Here is a 16082-nt window from a genome sequence, read left to right on the forward strand (position 1 = left end):
GAGGGTTGTGATGGCTCTGTGGGCCAGAATCAAGACTCCTAGGTCCCTGAAGACATCTGTGCTGAGTCCACTTTGCAAAATAAATTAGAAGCAGGTGGTGTGGCCACAAGCTATCAGAAAAAGCAGAGCTGACCTGGGACTCTGCAGCAGGCAGCTAAGAAATGCATTTAGCATAAAAATTAAACCTGAAATGCCTAATTAGGAGGATTGATGAATTTCTAAGTTTACCTTCTTCCAAGGAGCTCTGGTGGCACAGTGGTTAAAGTGCTTGGCTGCTAACCAAGAGGTCAGTGGTTTGAACCCACCAGCCACTCCACGAGAGAAAGGCGTGGCAGTCTACTGTAAAGATTACAGCCTTGGAAACCCTGTGAGGCAGTTCTGCTCTGTCCTATGGGGTCACTATGATTTGGAATAGACCGGATGACAATGTTTTGTTTTGTTTTTTGTGGGGGGGGGGAGTGGCCTTCTTCCAGATAAAATTAAAGTGCTCAAGAAAATTAGTCAAGGGCTTCCAGAAAGATGAGGCGGTCCTCTCTTATAGATTTCCCTCTTAGGCAGGAGCAGAGCTTCTCCCCAGGTGCTGGGACCTGTGCCACAGAGGTCCAAGGTGGTGGTGTTTCTGAGTGGTAGGTCCACCTCCACAGATACATGTGGATAAGCCTGCTTTGGATGCCCCAGCAAATCTAGCAGCAGAAACACTTGAGGTTCATCCATCATTTAAAACACTGGGAGATCCTTCCACGGTCATCTTTGTAACTTTATTTTCTCCTCACTCTTCATTCTGTTTGTAAAGTACAGTGACATTTACGATTTGCCTCATGGATTCTGACAGTGAGAGGGACACTGAGGAGAAATACTTGCATGTTAAAATAGCTTGTCTAGAAATATCTCGAGTCTTTCACTCACTTGCTGACTCGTTTATGCATGGTTCACTCCAGTCCCCAGCTACAACTGGCTGAAGATATTTTCCAAAACTAAAATCAGAATGACTAATATGACACATCTAAATATGATTTTGAGGGCCACTGAACAAAATATTAGAAATCAGGATTCCTGCATGACATCTGTGTCCCAAGGTCACCACAAAAATAGGTAATGCTTAGATGCCCAGGCCATGGTCGTGCTCTCAAGGAACGAAAGCACACATGGGGGTGATGACATACCAGAAACTACTCTCCTGGAAGGAGCCCTGGTGGCACAACAGTTAAAAAGCTCAACTGCTAACCAAAAGGTTGGCAGTTCAAACCCACCCAGTGGTTCCCCAGGAGAAGGCCCAGGCAATCTGCTCCCATAAAGATTACAGCCTAAGAAACCCTATGGGGCAGTTCTACTCTGTCACATGGGGTCGCTATGACTCAAGATTGACTCGACTGCACATAACAGCAACTCTCCTGGAAGACCTATAGTAGGATGCCAACCACTGTACAAAGTGGGAAAGAAGAGTGTTCAGACGGGCTGAGTTTAAAACCCTTGACTTTCAGTTGCTTGTAGTGTGTCTTTGAAAAGTTTTTTTTTTTTCTTCCTTTCCTTTTTTTAACCTTACTTAGTCTTATCAACAAAATGGGAAAGATATACTTTTGAGGGTCCAATGAGATGATCAATGCATATGGACCCTAGTGTATTCAGTACCCGCCACAGACTTTCTGCTCAGAAAACATAGACGATGATGAGTTAAAGGGAGGTTTATGATGCATGTAAACACTGGGAATACTGCAGCAAACAAAGCAACAACTCTGTCCCCATGGGCTGCTCATTCTAGTGGAGAAACAAGCAAGACATAAATAAATTGTAGCATTTCAAGTTGTGACAAGTAAAGACAAATAAAGCGAGGTAAGGGCATAGATGAGGATGAGAAAGGGTGTGGCCAATGTCTTGGTCAATGTCTTCCAATAACCAGCTCTCAGAAAATCAAAACAAAAAACTCTAGTTTGTGGTTTTTACCAATTTCCCTGGTGTAAATACACCTACGATGGCTGATCTTAAGCCACCTGTGTGATTACCACTGAATGCAGAGTTGGGAAGCTATGTGCACAATCAGCTCTTGTGAGCCAGTCTGAACTGGCTCCAACACAACTTTGAGTGTGGGATAAGGGTTGTTTTAGCCAGTGTGATCAAAGAAGTCTTTTTGATGATATGACATTTAACAGAGACTGGGGTTATAGCAAGTTATAGGAAGACTGGTTAGGAGTAAAGGCCCTTATATGAGAACACAAAGGGTTTGAAGAACAGCAAGAAGGCAACAGTAGCTACATGGAGTGAGCAAGTTGGAGAAGGGATGGGAGGTAGGGGCAGAGTGGTAGGCAGGCACCAGGTCATGTGGTATCTTGTGGACCAGGATAAACATAGTAATTATGATTTATTATTAAATTTTTTTACTGGAAAATTGGTATGGTGGAAAGATCTTGTCATTTCAAATTTCATATATTTGGTTTGAAATCTAGATTCTAATATTTCTAATACCAATGACATCAAACTAGCTACTGAACCTTTCTGAGCTTCAGTTTCTTTGCTGACAGTCAGGGTGATTCATTCATTCAGCAAATATCTATTTATTGTTGACTGTGTGCCAGATATTTTTTGGGTGTTGTATCTTCAGCCATGAACAACATAGATAAATTCCCTATCTCATGGACCTTACATTCTAGTGATGGAAAGAAAACAAATAACTATGATATACCAAATAATAAGTGCTATGGAGAATGATATATCAGGGTGAGAGGGACAGGGAGTGCTGTTTAATAGAATTGTCAGGGAAGCCATCCCTGAGAAGGTGACATTTGAGCAGCGACCTGAAGCTGGTGAGAGATTGAGCACTTCAGATATCTAGGAGATCATGATACTTACCCTCTAGAGTGATTTTAAATGTTATGGAATTTTATAATTATGTAATTATATATCTATATCTCAGAGCTCTTGGTGCAGTGGTTAAGCACTCGGCTGATAACTGAGAGGTTAGCAGTTTGAACCCACCCAGAATCTCTGCAGGAGAAAGACCTAGTGATCTGCTCTCATAAAGGTCACAACCTAGAAAACCCTATGAGGTAGTTCTCCTCTGTCACATGGGGTTATTATAATTCAGAATCACCTTGACAGCACCTAACAACAACGTCAGCAACATGAACTGTATCTCTGTTTATCTGTACACTTATACTCAGGGCAGAACCTGCAGCTGTGTCAGGGATCAAGGAGACAGCCAGTGGGGCTGGGGTTGTGTATAAGGAAGGAGGTGAGGAGGTAAATCACAGAGATGGCAGGGATGGAGGATCATGCAGGACCTTGGAGAATTAGTCCAAAAATCAGGATTTATTCCCAATTTTGCTAAAAATGAGCTAGACTCCAATTTCTCCCCACATCCTCACTTCAGCTTCCTTAGTCCAGATCTAAGGTTATCTCTTTCTTTAAATATTTTTGTGTCTCCCAATTGGCTCCTCTCATCCTATACTCTTTTCTTCCCCACTGTCACCCTACCACATGCTTATGCACACACTTGCACTCATATGCAGGAACACCTTCATGTATGTATCCATGTACACCGACACACATACAAACACACATGTGCACCACACACATGAAAACATGCATGCACACATGCACCAACACACACATACAGACCACACATGTAAACACACTCACAGACTCACTTTCTGGTCAGAATTATCTTCATAAAACTTAGACTTGATGTGGCATTTCTTGGCTTAACGGATTGCACTGTTCCACTGTTGTCCACACAGGACATCTAGACTCAACAAGAGTCTCAAGGAACTTCACACTCCAGCCCCAAATGATCTTTGTTGTCAATCCCAGCAGCCATTCTTCCAGTCCACCCTTCTGAGGATCTGGTCTTATGCAACATCTCCTACTTCCTTTCATACACTGTGTTGATTCATCCATCCATTGTACTAGTATTTATTGATGGTCCTCTGTATGCTAGGCATTGTTCAAGGCACCTGGGATACATAAAGGAACAAAAGATACAGCACATGGGGGAAAACAGATGCTAAGCAATAAGCACTATAGATTAATAAGTTATATGTATGTTAGAAGGTGATACATATTGTGGAAAAAATCAAGTAAGATGAGGGGCTGTGAAAAGTGCTGGCGGTAGGGGAGAAGTGGGGCAGATTGTACTGTTTCATGTCTTTGGTCTTTGCTGTTCCCTTGTGCTTCACCTAATCATACAATCCGTGTCCTCTGCATGCTTTGTACCTAGACCAGTTTTGGATGCAAAGATTATGGCTTTGAGAGCTGAGGTAGATGGGTGGGGGAGAGGAACCATGGATGGACATAGAGATGGGCAGATTTTCTGAACGTTTTCTTAGGATTGGAGAGATGGTATAATAATTTTTAAGCATTTAATCTTTACTATGGTGCTCACCTGGTTTTGTCTGCCCCCAGAATACAGACCCACAGCCAGCTGTCCCTGGATGTCCGGAACTCGGAGTACCTGGCCAGTATGCCCCCACTGCCTGCAGAGTGTCCAGACATCGATGGTGACTGGAGCACCCTGCCCGTGATCTTTGAGGACCGTTATGTGGACTGCCCTGCCACAGGTGGGCCTTTTCTTTGGAAAGACTCAAGAAAAAGGCTTGTCAGTGGGTTGCAATCTGTTACCCTATTTCTATCCCAACAGCCACCTAGTGGAGCCAAACTAATGAAGTATTCCATCAGTTCATAGAGGAGAAACAAGATCCTATAAGGTTAAGCTAGTTGTTTGAAATGACTTTATTAAAGTGCAGTTGACAAATCAATCCAACAAAGCACCCTACCCCACCCCATCCTTCTGGATGGAATTATAGCCAGTGCCTCAGTGTTTTCACACACAAACTGGGAACCAAATTCTCATCTCGCCAGAGGGATGTGATATATGAATATCCCTCCTTACCTGATATGCGCAAAATCATTTCTAGCTGAATTTTAATGGCATTCAGTGAAAATGCCCATGAAGTGCCCATTTTATTTCAGGAGCCAAGCAATAAAGTTGGGCAACTGGGTTCAGTAAATAAACAGATAGACGGATGACTCATCTCAGGGAGAAACGATAGCGAGTTTGACTGTATTTGTTTGTAGGTATGAATCCAATCACAGTCTGGTTGGTTGGTGTTGTGCAGAATTTGTTAATGAATGGATGGGCCTGCTGGAGAGAGGCTAGTACATACTGGGCAATATCAGCCCACTGCTCTGTCTACAGCCTTGTGCATGGACACTCAATAAATGACTGCAGATACTCCTGTGATCCTTCATAAATGCCAGGTTCTGTGCTGGAGGTTTCATGTGATTTATCTCTTCAGTCCTGTAAGCAATCTCATGAGCCCTGTTTCACAGACGATAAACTGAGGCACAGGAGTTTATAAGTACTTATTCAAGGTCACGCAGCTTATATGAGGCAGCATTCAAAGCCAACTCACTGTTACACCAAAACCCCTGCTTTGCTCAGCTGTATCTTTGTGGGGTGTTTTAAACCATTGTACATGGGGTGCATGGGCATTGTTTACATGATGGGCCAAAATATTAAATGTTAGAGTTTCTACACTCTGAGATTTATAGAATGTTTTACAAGTCTAAGTGACTTCCAAGGACAACCAAACCAAAAAAAACAAACCTGTTGCCATTGAGTCTATTCTGACTCATAGCGACCTGGTAGGATGGAGTAGAATTGCCCCATAGGGTTTCCAAGGAACACCTGGTGGATTCAAACCACCGACCTTTTGGTTAACAGCCATAGCTCTCAGCCACTACAACACTAGGGTTTCCACAAGGACAATACAACCTTGCAAATAGATTCTGCTATTTGGTTCTTGGTTGTACTCTGACATCTAGTGTCAACACATTGTATAACAAATAAAATGTGTGCTAGCTTAGAAATGGTAGCTCAGCCAACTTAAACTTAAAACTACATTGACACTTTGTGTGTGTGTGTGGAATGTTTGCGGTGTGTGTACATATGTATATATGCTTATCTTTGTTGAAATATCTTAGTGTAAACACTAGATCAATGCTCTGATAGAAATTAAAACACAATTTTTATTGAAGGAATAATTTCATTTCACGAAATGGAGAAACACATGGCATTCAATATAGATTGCAGTGCGTGTTCTGCCTTGCAGGTAGTACAGTGGGGAATTTAACAGGTAAACAAATGCAAATGGTGTCACATGAAAGAGGTTGCAGGAGAAGGAAGGAGAAATTTACAAGGAGGTCAAACTACAAACTTCCTTAACGTTAATTTCTAGTCTAACACAAATCTCTTACTCCTGATACAAGTTGACTAAGGCAATATTTCTAAAGTGAGACATATTAACATTCTTGATGTGGGGGTTTAGTGATGGATTGCAGGCTGAGTCAAACCTAGTTGGAGTCCTTGAAATGTAAAGTGAACCATGTTAGGAAAGAGTGAAGATTAAATTAGCTCTAAATCTGAAGCTTTTTGAAATGTAAACATTGCCCATCTGGATAAAAAGGAGTGAATTAGCACCAACGCATTCACTGGATGAATTCCCTGAAAGCAGTTAAGATAGTAAGTATATTTACATAAATTAAAGCTGGAACCTGTGCACTCTTTGTATTACAGACAGTCAAGACTTTTATAGCTTATTTCAACAAAGTTAGTCTCTATCTAGTTACCAATTTGCAAAGAACTAGCAGAAACACAGTGGGAAAATTCTAAAGAGTGAAAATTAATTTGGGAGTCAGAACACGGAACTAAGGCTTGTTATATACCTATCTGGCTATAAAGTTATAAGTTCTAATTTCACTTAACATTATTAGTCCTATTCTCTAATCTCCTGTTGATCAAGTCACCTTCTTTGAGGCCAGCTGTGTAAACATTCTTAACATGCACCAGGAAATTCCTTATTCAGATTAGAAATTCTGACTTCTGCCTTATTTGTTTTTCAAGCAGTAAAACTTTGACAAAAGACAGAATGGTTTCTTTAGAAGAACAGAAATGAAAATCTTAGTTTAAATTAGAATGAGGTTTTAATTTAGGTCTGAAGTCATCTAATTCAGAGAAGTCAACACCTTACATTCTTAAAATTCACACCCACAATAGTCATATAATTTAACTATGGAAAATTTGAAAAGTTAAAGAAAAAACTTAAAATAATCATTCATTATCAAATCCTCTAATATCAAATTATACATTTTCTATTCATATGCATAGGAGCCCTGATGGTGCAATGGTTAAGAGCTTGGCTGCTAACCAAAAGGCTGACAGTTCAAATCCACCAACTGCTCCTTGGAAACTGTATGGGACAGTTCTACTCTGTCCTAGAGGGTTGCTATGAATCAGAGTCAACAGGACGGCAGTGGGTTTTTGGTTTTGGGTGCATGTGTGCAATAATAGTGCACTTTTTTTTTAATCAATCAACTTCAGCTCTGACTCCTCATCTGGCAGCTTTCATGGGAAAGTCAACTTCAGGCTATCTGGGGCTGACTTCTCTAGCCCTCTGCCATTGTTACCGCAAATTCACAAGTTAGAGCCACCTGCTACGAACAGCCAATTCTTGAGACAGGGGTGAGGTGGGTGGCAAGAACTTTATTATATATATACCCATATGTGGAGACAACCCCCACGTGTCTGTCAGTTCGTCGTACTGGGGCGGCTTGTGTGTTTCTGTGATGTTGGAAGCTATTGCCACTGGTATTCAGATACCAGCAGGGTCACCCATGGAGGACAGGTTTCAGCTGAGCTTCCAGACTAAGATGGACTAGGAAGAAGGACCTGGCAGTCTACTTCTGAAAAGCATTCCAAACCCGCCAGCGAAAACCTTATGAATAGTATTGGAACATTGTCTGATACAGTGCTAGAAGATGAGCCCACCAGGTTGGAAGGCACTCAAAAGATGACTGGGGAAGAGCTGCCTCCTCAAAGTAGAGTCGCCTTAATGACGTGGATGGAGTAAAGCTTTCGGGACCTTCATTTGCTGATGTGGCATGAATCAAAATGGGAAGAAACAGCTGCAAACATCCATTAATAATCAGAACCTGGAATGTACGAAGTATGAATCTAGGAAAATTGGAAATCATCAAAAATGAAATGGAATGCATAAACATCAATATCATAGGCATTAGTGAGCTGAAATGGACTGGTGTTGGCCATTTTGAATCAGACAATCATATAGTCTACTATGCTGGGAATGGCAACTCGAAGAGAAATGGTGTTGCATTCATCGTCAAAAAGAACATTTCAAGATCTATCCTGAGGTACAACACTGTCAGTGATAGGATAATATCTATACACCTACAAGGAAGACCAGTTAATACAACTATTATTCAAATTTACGCACCAAACACTAGGGCCAAAGATGAAGAAATAGAAGATTTTTATCAGCTGCTGCAGTCTGAAATTGATCGAACATGCAATCAAGATGCATTGATAATTACTGGCAATTGGAATGCGAAAGGTGGAAACAAAGAAGAAGGACCAGTAGTTGGAAAATATGGCCTTGGTGATAGAAACAATGCTGGAGATCAAATGATAGAATTTTGCAAGACCAACGACTTCTTCATTGCAAATACCTTCTTTCACCAACATAAACGGCGAATATACACATGGGCCTCGCCAGATGGAACACACAGAAATCAAATTGACTACATCTGTGGAAAGAGAACGATGGAAAAGCTCAATATCATCAGTCAGAACAAGGCCAGGGGCCGACTGTGGAACAGAGCATCAATTGCTCATATGCAAGTTCAAGCTGAAACGAAGAAAATCAGGGCAAGTCCACGAGAGCCAAAATATGATCTTGAGCATATCCCACCTGAATTGAGAGACCATCTCAAGCATAGATTTGATGCATTGAACATTAGTGACTGAAGACCAGATGAGTTGTGGAATGACATCAAGGACATCATCCATGAAGAAAGCAAGAGGTCACTGAAAAGACAGGAAAGAAAGAAAAGACCAAGATGGATGTCAGAGGAGACTCTGAAACTTGCTCTTGAGTGCCGAACAGCTAAAGCAAAAGGAAGAACTGATGAAGTAAAAGAACTGAACAAAAGATTTCAAAGGGCCTCATGAGAAGACAAAGTATTCTAATGACATGTGCAAAGAGCTGGAGATGGAAAACCAAAAGGGGAGAACACGCTTGGTGTTTCTCAAGCTGAAAGAACTGAAGAAAAAATTCAAGCCTTGAGTTGCAATAGTGAGGGATTCCATGGGGAAAATATTAAACGACACAGGAAGCACCAAAGAAGATGGAAGGAGTGCACAGAGTCATTATACCAAAAGAATTAGTCGATGTTCAACCATTTCAAGAGGTGGCATATGATCAGGTACTAAACAAAGAAGTCCAAGCTGCTCTGAATGTACTGGCAAAAAACAAAGGCTCCAGGAACTGATGGAATATCACTTGAGATGTTTCAACAAATGGATGCAGAGCTGGAGGTGCTCACTCGTCTATGCCAAGAAATATGGAAGACAGCTTCCTGGCCAACTGACTGGAAGAGATCCATATTTATGCCTATTCCCAAGAAAGGTGATCCAACTAAATGTGGCAATTATAGAACAATATCATTAATATCACATGTAATCAAAATTCTGCTGAAGATTATTCAAAAACAGCTGCAGCAGTATCTTGACAGGGAACTGCCAGAAATTCAGGATGGATTCAGAAGAGGACGTGGAACCAGCGATATCGTTGCTGATGTCAGATGGATCCTGGCTGAAAGCAGAGAATACCAGCAGGATGTTTACCTGTGTTTTATTGACTATGCAAAGGCATTTGACTGTGTGGATCATAATAAACTATGGATAACACTGCAAAGAAAGGCAATTCCAGAACACTTAGTCGTGTTCTTGAGGAACCTTTACATAGATCAAGAGGCAGTTGTTCGGACAGAACAAGGGGATACCGATTGGTTTAAAGTCAGGAAAGGTGTACGTCAGGGTTGTATTCTTTCACCATACATATTTAATCTGTATGCTGAACAAATAATCCGAGAAGCTGAACTATATGAAGAAGAACGGGGCATCAGGATTGGAGGAAGACTCATTAACAACCTGCGTTATGCAGATGACACAACCTTGCTTGCTGAAAGTGAAGAGGACTTGAAGCACTTACTGATGAAGATCAAAGACCACAGCCTTCAGTATGGATTACACCTCAACATAAAGAAAACACAAATCCTCACAACTGGACCAATGAACAACATCATGATAAATGGAGAAAAGATTGAAGTTGTCAAGGATTTCGTTTTACTTGGATCCACAATCAACAGCCATGGAAGCAGCAGTCAAGAAATCAAAAGACGCACTGCATTGGGTAAGTCTGCTGCAAAGGACCTCTTCAAAGTGTGGAAGAGCAAAGGTGTCACCCTGAAGACTAAGGTGCACCTGACCCAAGCCATGGTATTTTCAATCACATCACATGCATGTGAAAGCTGGACAATGAATAAGGAAGACTGAAGAAGAGTTGATGCCTTTGAATTGTGGTGTTGGCGAAGAATATTGAATATACCATGGACTGCCAAAAGAACGAACAAATCTGTCTTGGAAGAAGTACAACCAGAATGCTCCTTAGAGGCAAGGATGGCGAGACTGCGTCTTACATACTTTGGACATGTTGTCAGGAGGGATCAGTCCCTGGAGAAGGACATCGTGCTTGGCAGAGTACAGGGTCAGCGGAAAAGAGGAAGACCTTCACCGAGGTGGATTGACACAGTGACTGCAACAGTGAGCTCAAGCATAACAACGGTTTTAAGGATGGCGCAGGACCGGGCAGTGTTTTTTTCTGTTGTGCATAGGGTCATTATGAGTCAGAACTGACTTGACGGCACCTAACAACAACAACAACAATGTGGAGACAGAGGGGAATGATCTCCTCCTGTCTGTCTCAAGAAACTGTAGACCCGCTAGGTTTTAAAGGGAAAAGGAGCCATAGGTTTTAAGAACTTGTGGAATGTGCATTCTCTTTCTGTTTGGTTTTGGTGGTCATATTTCAAACATGTTCGTCTTTTCCTGCCATTATCCCATCAGCCCAGGGGTGGCTGGCACCATCCTTCCTCCTGTTTGACAGGCTTAGATTGATATCACTTGTTTTCCACAGTCCTAGCGGAAACATTGGTTAACATTTAACTTTTAGAGGAGTTAGCAGCAAAATCATACTTGAGAAAGAGACAGGCTAAGGAAGGAAAAACTGGCACAGGTTCTGTTCAAGAGATGGCTGAACAGCCTGTTCTACCATCACCTATCGTGTCAGTGTCCCAGAATCTTGAATGGCAGCAAGACATGGCTGGGAAAGGTATTTCTAGGGCCATCTGCCCAGGAATGATTCTCTAAGCCATGCCTTGACCACAGCCACATAGTATTTCAGGAAACTGTCTGCAGTTTCCATAACATGCTTGGGACATGGGACTCTACTGAGTCTGGGAACCCCAGCACTTATGGTCCCACTTCCTGGAAGAACTACAAAGCATGACTCTCAGGGACCTGGTATCTCTCCAGGGCCATCTCCTCACAGCTTCTCTCCTGATCATCCATGTCTCCAAAACTACTTTGACCAAGTTATCTGCTTTTCTTAACCTTCTTGTTTCACAATAATCTGAGGATTCTTCAACCTCAGGGCAAGGATACTAGCAAATAAAGAGCTATTTCTCCATGCCTCAAAGTCCTGGCTGCCTTGGAATCCAGACCTTCCCAAAGGTTATCAGATATATTTGCATTCCCTTCCTTCAGTACAGTGGAGAAAAAAAAGGAGGTAAAAGAGTTCAATTTTGATATTAAAATAATATTTTTCATGGTCCGATACGGTACCATGGCTTGAATGCGGAGTGTACCCGAAACTCCACAGATTCTATAAATAATCTAAAATGAGCACACGCCTCAAACACATACCTACTCCACGATGATTGAGTGAGAGGTTCACCATAAAGAAAAATGAAAAAAAAAAAAAAGGAAGATCATAGGTTGGCTCCAGCCCATCTAACTGTGAAGGCCAAGGTGATTCTGGGAACTTATTTATGACTGGAATGCCACTTAGGATATTCCCCCTGTTACAGAGCTCAGGCTTGGCAGCGTTTCACCAGAGAAAGCAGAAATCTTTTTTCCTTATATATAGCATCATTCATATCTTTACTCTGAGTTGTACCTGTGAGGCAGCTGCTGGTTACTATGAATCTGCCCAGCCTAGAGTTGAGGAAGATGACCTCCAGTATAAAAGAACTTATTTAAATTTCATAATTGTCCAGGGTCCCCAGGCTAATAAATGGCAATGTCAGGATTCAAAACCAGGCCTTCCTAGCTCCAAAGTTCTTTTTCTACTTGCTAAACACTAAGCATAGCATGGATGAATAAATGGTTTAATATTTACAAGTAGGAATCATTAGAAAGGCTTTAATAAGTAAAAAGTAAATCAAGAATGATACCACTTGACCACTTTGCACTAGGCATTTGGATAACTTGTGAACATAGATTCTTAAACTATAACATTTTTCTTGTTCTTTTTTTATTTTTGTAGGGCATAACTTGAATATTTATCCTAATTTTGATGTTCCAGTGACAAGTCCCTCAAGAAAGAATCTAAAACACAGAGAAGAGAACCATGATGTAAATAGCAAATCGTCTTTCATGGAAGACCTTGTCTTGGCCTCTAGGAAACCACCCCACATGGACTCTGATGAAGAGCTTATTAGGGGCCCAGGTCTAGGTGAGAATGAGGCCACACCAAATCATGCAGTCCTGTGCTCTGAATCACAAGTGTATCTGACAATTGGTGAATTTCAGAACAAAGCAAGTTTGCCTGAAGAAGAATGTTGGACAGGCCAAAGGTCTGAGGTTAGAACACATCCACTGGCAGATATAGACATGCCCATAAAGAGTCTGGGTCCAGATGATGGGCAGGTCCCAGCACTGACCTACATTGATGTGAAATCGAGCAGTAAGAACCCCTGCAGAATTGAACCCATGGTGGTCGAGCCCATGGTGGTTGAGCCCATGGTAGTCGAACCCATGGTGGTCATTAGTGCTCAGTGCGAGACTGGGGCCTCAGGAGATAGCTATGAATTAGACAGAACTGTGTTAAACAAAATGGCAGCAGGTGGAAGCCATCAAAATGCCATCTGTTCTGAAAAGACACCACTCCACGAATTAAGTCCTCTTGGAAAGAGAGTAGAACAAGAAGGTAAGATGGTGCTGCTAAGTCTGAAACCCATTCCCTCCGAGCCCTGTGATCCACTAAGCTCTATTCTGAGGGACCCTTTGGACATTAGGTCTTCCCTAAAGGACCCCCACACAGAGGAACAGGAGGAAGTGTTAGTACTTTCTGGGGTCATCAAGAGATCTTCTTCTATCATATCCGACTCTGGCATTGAGAGTGAGCCAAGCTCAGTCGCCTGGTCTGATGCCCGGAGCAGGGCTCTGGATTTGCCCAGTGACCGAGAAGTCTTGCACCAGCTGGTTCGAAGACATGCCCTCCACAGGAACTCCTTGGAGGGTGGGCACACAGAAAGCAACACAAGTTTGCCCAGCGGCATCCAGGCTTCTCTCACCTCCATCAGCTCTTTGCCCTTTGAGGAGGAGGAACGGGAGTTGGCACTCACCAAGTTGACCAAGTCTGTGTCTGCACCCCAAATCAGTAGCCCAGAGGAGTCTGCTGAAGACACAGACACCATGCAGCAAGGCGGGGGTCTTGCTGAAGCTTTGGATGTGCACACCAAGAGCATAGATTCCCCAGGAAACTGCTCCCAACTTTGTGGTGGCACTAGAACCCACGATGCTGAGATAGATCATTCCCTTGTAGAGATAGTTTTAGATGCTGATGACCACCAAGACCCTGGTTACATAGACATCCCTAAAGGTAAAGAGAGTCAGTTGGATCCTCAAGGACACTGTAGTCCTGGTGGTAGAACTGATAACCCCCCAGATGTTGATACCAAAGGTCTTAATTTAAAAATACCACGCATCATAGCACTTGAAAAACCTAGGGACAGATCTTTCCATAGAACGGTATTGGAGACCCCAAAGGGCATGCCTAAAGACTTGAGTGTTGGGGAGAGAGCTCTTTCCGACAGCACCATTTCAGATGTTGAGGATATTGTCCACCATAAGGTGCCTGTATGGAGCTGTGCATCAGCCACTGATGCCATTGACCTAGATCCAACAGGGGATCCAAGTAGCTTACCACGCATCACTGATGACACAGCATTTACTAAAGGAGCTAATGCCTCACCTGGGACTGAACATAAAGCAGGCACCATGTGCCCCACTGTGAATCACTCCACCCACTTCCAAGAATCTGAAAACCAAGAGCTGAAGGCAGGCACTTCCATCACCGTGTCCCCACTGAACGCTCCAGAGACCTTTCCCCTGGACAGCCTAAAGGCTGTGGAGGTGGTTAACTTATCTGTGTCCTGCACTGCTACATGTCTCCCTTTCTCATCTGTGCTCAAGGAGACCCCTGCCAGGGCTGGATTCTCTTCCAAACAGACGCCGTTCCCCATCACTCATCAACCCCTGGGCTCCTTTGGAGTTGTCTCCACACATGCCAGCAGGTTGGAGGGAGAAGTCAGTGAAAGAATGTTTAGGTAAGCTTGCTGGTGGCTTGTCTATCCCAGATCAGTATTCTGTGTTTTTTCCACACATTTCTCAATTCCATGCATAATTATTTCAAAATTAAAGTCATGGTTATCTTCTGTTTTAAATAAAGTAATATATGCATATTGCAAAAATAAGAAAATACAGAGAAGCATAAAGAAGTAAAAGTTAATGATCCTACCTCCACTGTGTAGGTATGTTATTCCACTTTTTCTCTACGTGTGTCTATATCTGGTTGTGCTTTTTATACAAAAATAGGATCATTCTGTACAAAATACATCATATTTTTCAATTTTACAATATATTGGAAACATCTATGTTTATAAATCTAGTTTTTCATTATCATTTTAATGTTTAAACAGTATTCCATTTTATAGAAGTGACATCATTTATTAAATCCTTCAGAGATGGACATTTAAACCCTGTTCAGTGTTCTTTATTATGAACAACCCTCTTATCTTCATCTTCGCAACCTCAGAGACGGCAGTTTTTAAGGACCTTTGGGGGAGTAGGATTTCTGCATCAGCTTTGCCTCCTAGGCCCCCTTCAGGATTGTGAGTTCTTAAGTTTGCTGTTCCTTTGCAATGCCAGGAACCCAACCTTCATTCTTGGGCTGGGTTTGTGCTCATATTACTCCTCCCAACTATAAGCCATAAATGTGCTGAAGTATATAGAGAATCATTTTACCAAAGCATTCAATTGCATTCACTCTATGGAAAAATGCTGAAGATTACGTATTCATGATATTCCCCAAAGAAGCTGCATAGGCAGGTAAACTTTTGACTCTTTTTGGTAAAAATATACACCCGTTCAGCAATTTCTGCATGCACAGTTGATTAATAATGGTTACACACTTCACATTGTGTCACCATTCTCATGATGCCTCCCCATATTGTTTCATCACTGTTAACTTAGACTGTCAGCCCCTTAAAGTTCTCACCTGTATCCTGTTGTCAGTTTGATCTCGTATAGATAATTCTTTAAAAAGGTGAATGTTCAAGGCAAACATTCTTTACTAATTGAGCTAAACTGTTTAAAGATGACTTCGTAGGATCATTTCAGTTCAAGGCTTAAAAGTTGTTTCCGGGCAACTGATTCAGGGGTTCCTCCAGTCTCAATGTATCCAGTAAGTCTGGTTGCCCAATAAGAATTTAAAGTTCCATCCTACAATTTTTCTCCTTTTGATCAAGATTCATCTACTGGGTCCCTTATGAAAACATTCAGCAATGGTAGCTTGGCACCATCCATTTCTTCCAGCCTCATAGCAATGGAGGTAAATAGTTCATGGAGGCAACTGGACTTGTAGATCATTTTCTTCTCCACTTGCCAGGTCTCTTTCTTCCTCTGTTGCTCCAGGCAGATAGAGACCAATTGTTGTATCTTAGATGGCCGCTAGCAAGCTTTTAAGACCCAGGCGCTACTCACTGAACTGGGAGGTAGAGCAGAAACTCTAAAGACAATATTAGGCCAATTGACTACCTAAGGACCTTATGTCTTATAAAGACTATTAAATACCTACTCTATGACACTTACCAATTCAACAAATACATAC

General features: G+C 42.1%; 1 protein-coding gene across 1 annotated transcript in view; it reads left to right on the forward strand.

Moving 5' to 3' along the window:
* The window catches only part of FAM135B (family with sequence similarity 135 member B), a 289944-nt gene that overhangs the window by 260675 nt on the left and 13187 nt on the right, over positions 1-16082 (forward strand). The window contains exons 12-13 of the mRNA XM_049853854.1: positions 4396-4550; positions 12456-14520. Coding sequence (XP_049709811.1) covers positions 4396-4550; positions 12456-14520 — 2220 coding nt within the window. The remainder of the gene's footprint in view (positions 1-4395; positions 4551-12455; positions 14521-16082) is intronic.

Source organism: Elephas maximus, chromosome 15, assembly GCF_024166365.1.
Source record: "Elephas maximus indicus isolate mEleMax1 chromosome 15, mEleMax1 primary haplotype, whole genome shotgun sequence".
In the NCBI taxonomy this organism is placed as follows: domain Eukaryota; kingdom Metazoa; phylum Chordata; class Mammalia; order Proboscidea; family Elephantidae; genus Elephas; species Elephas maximus.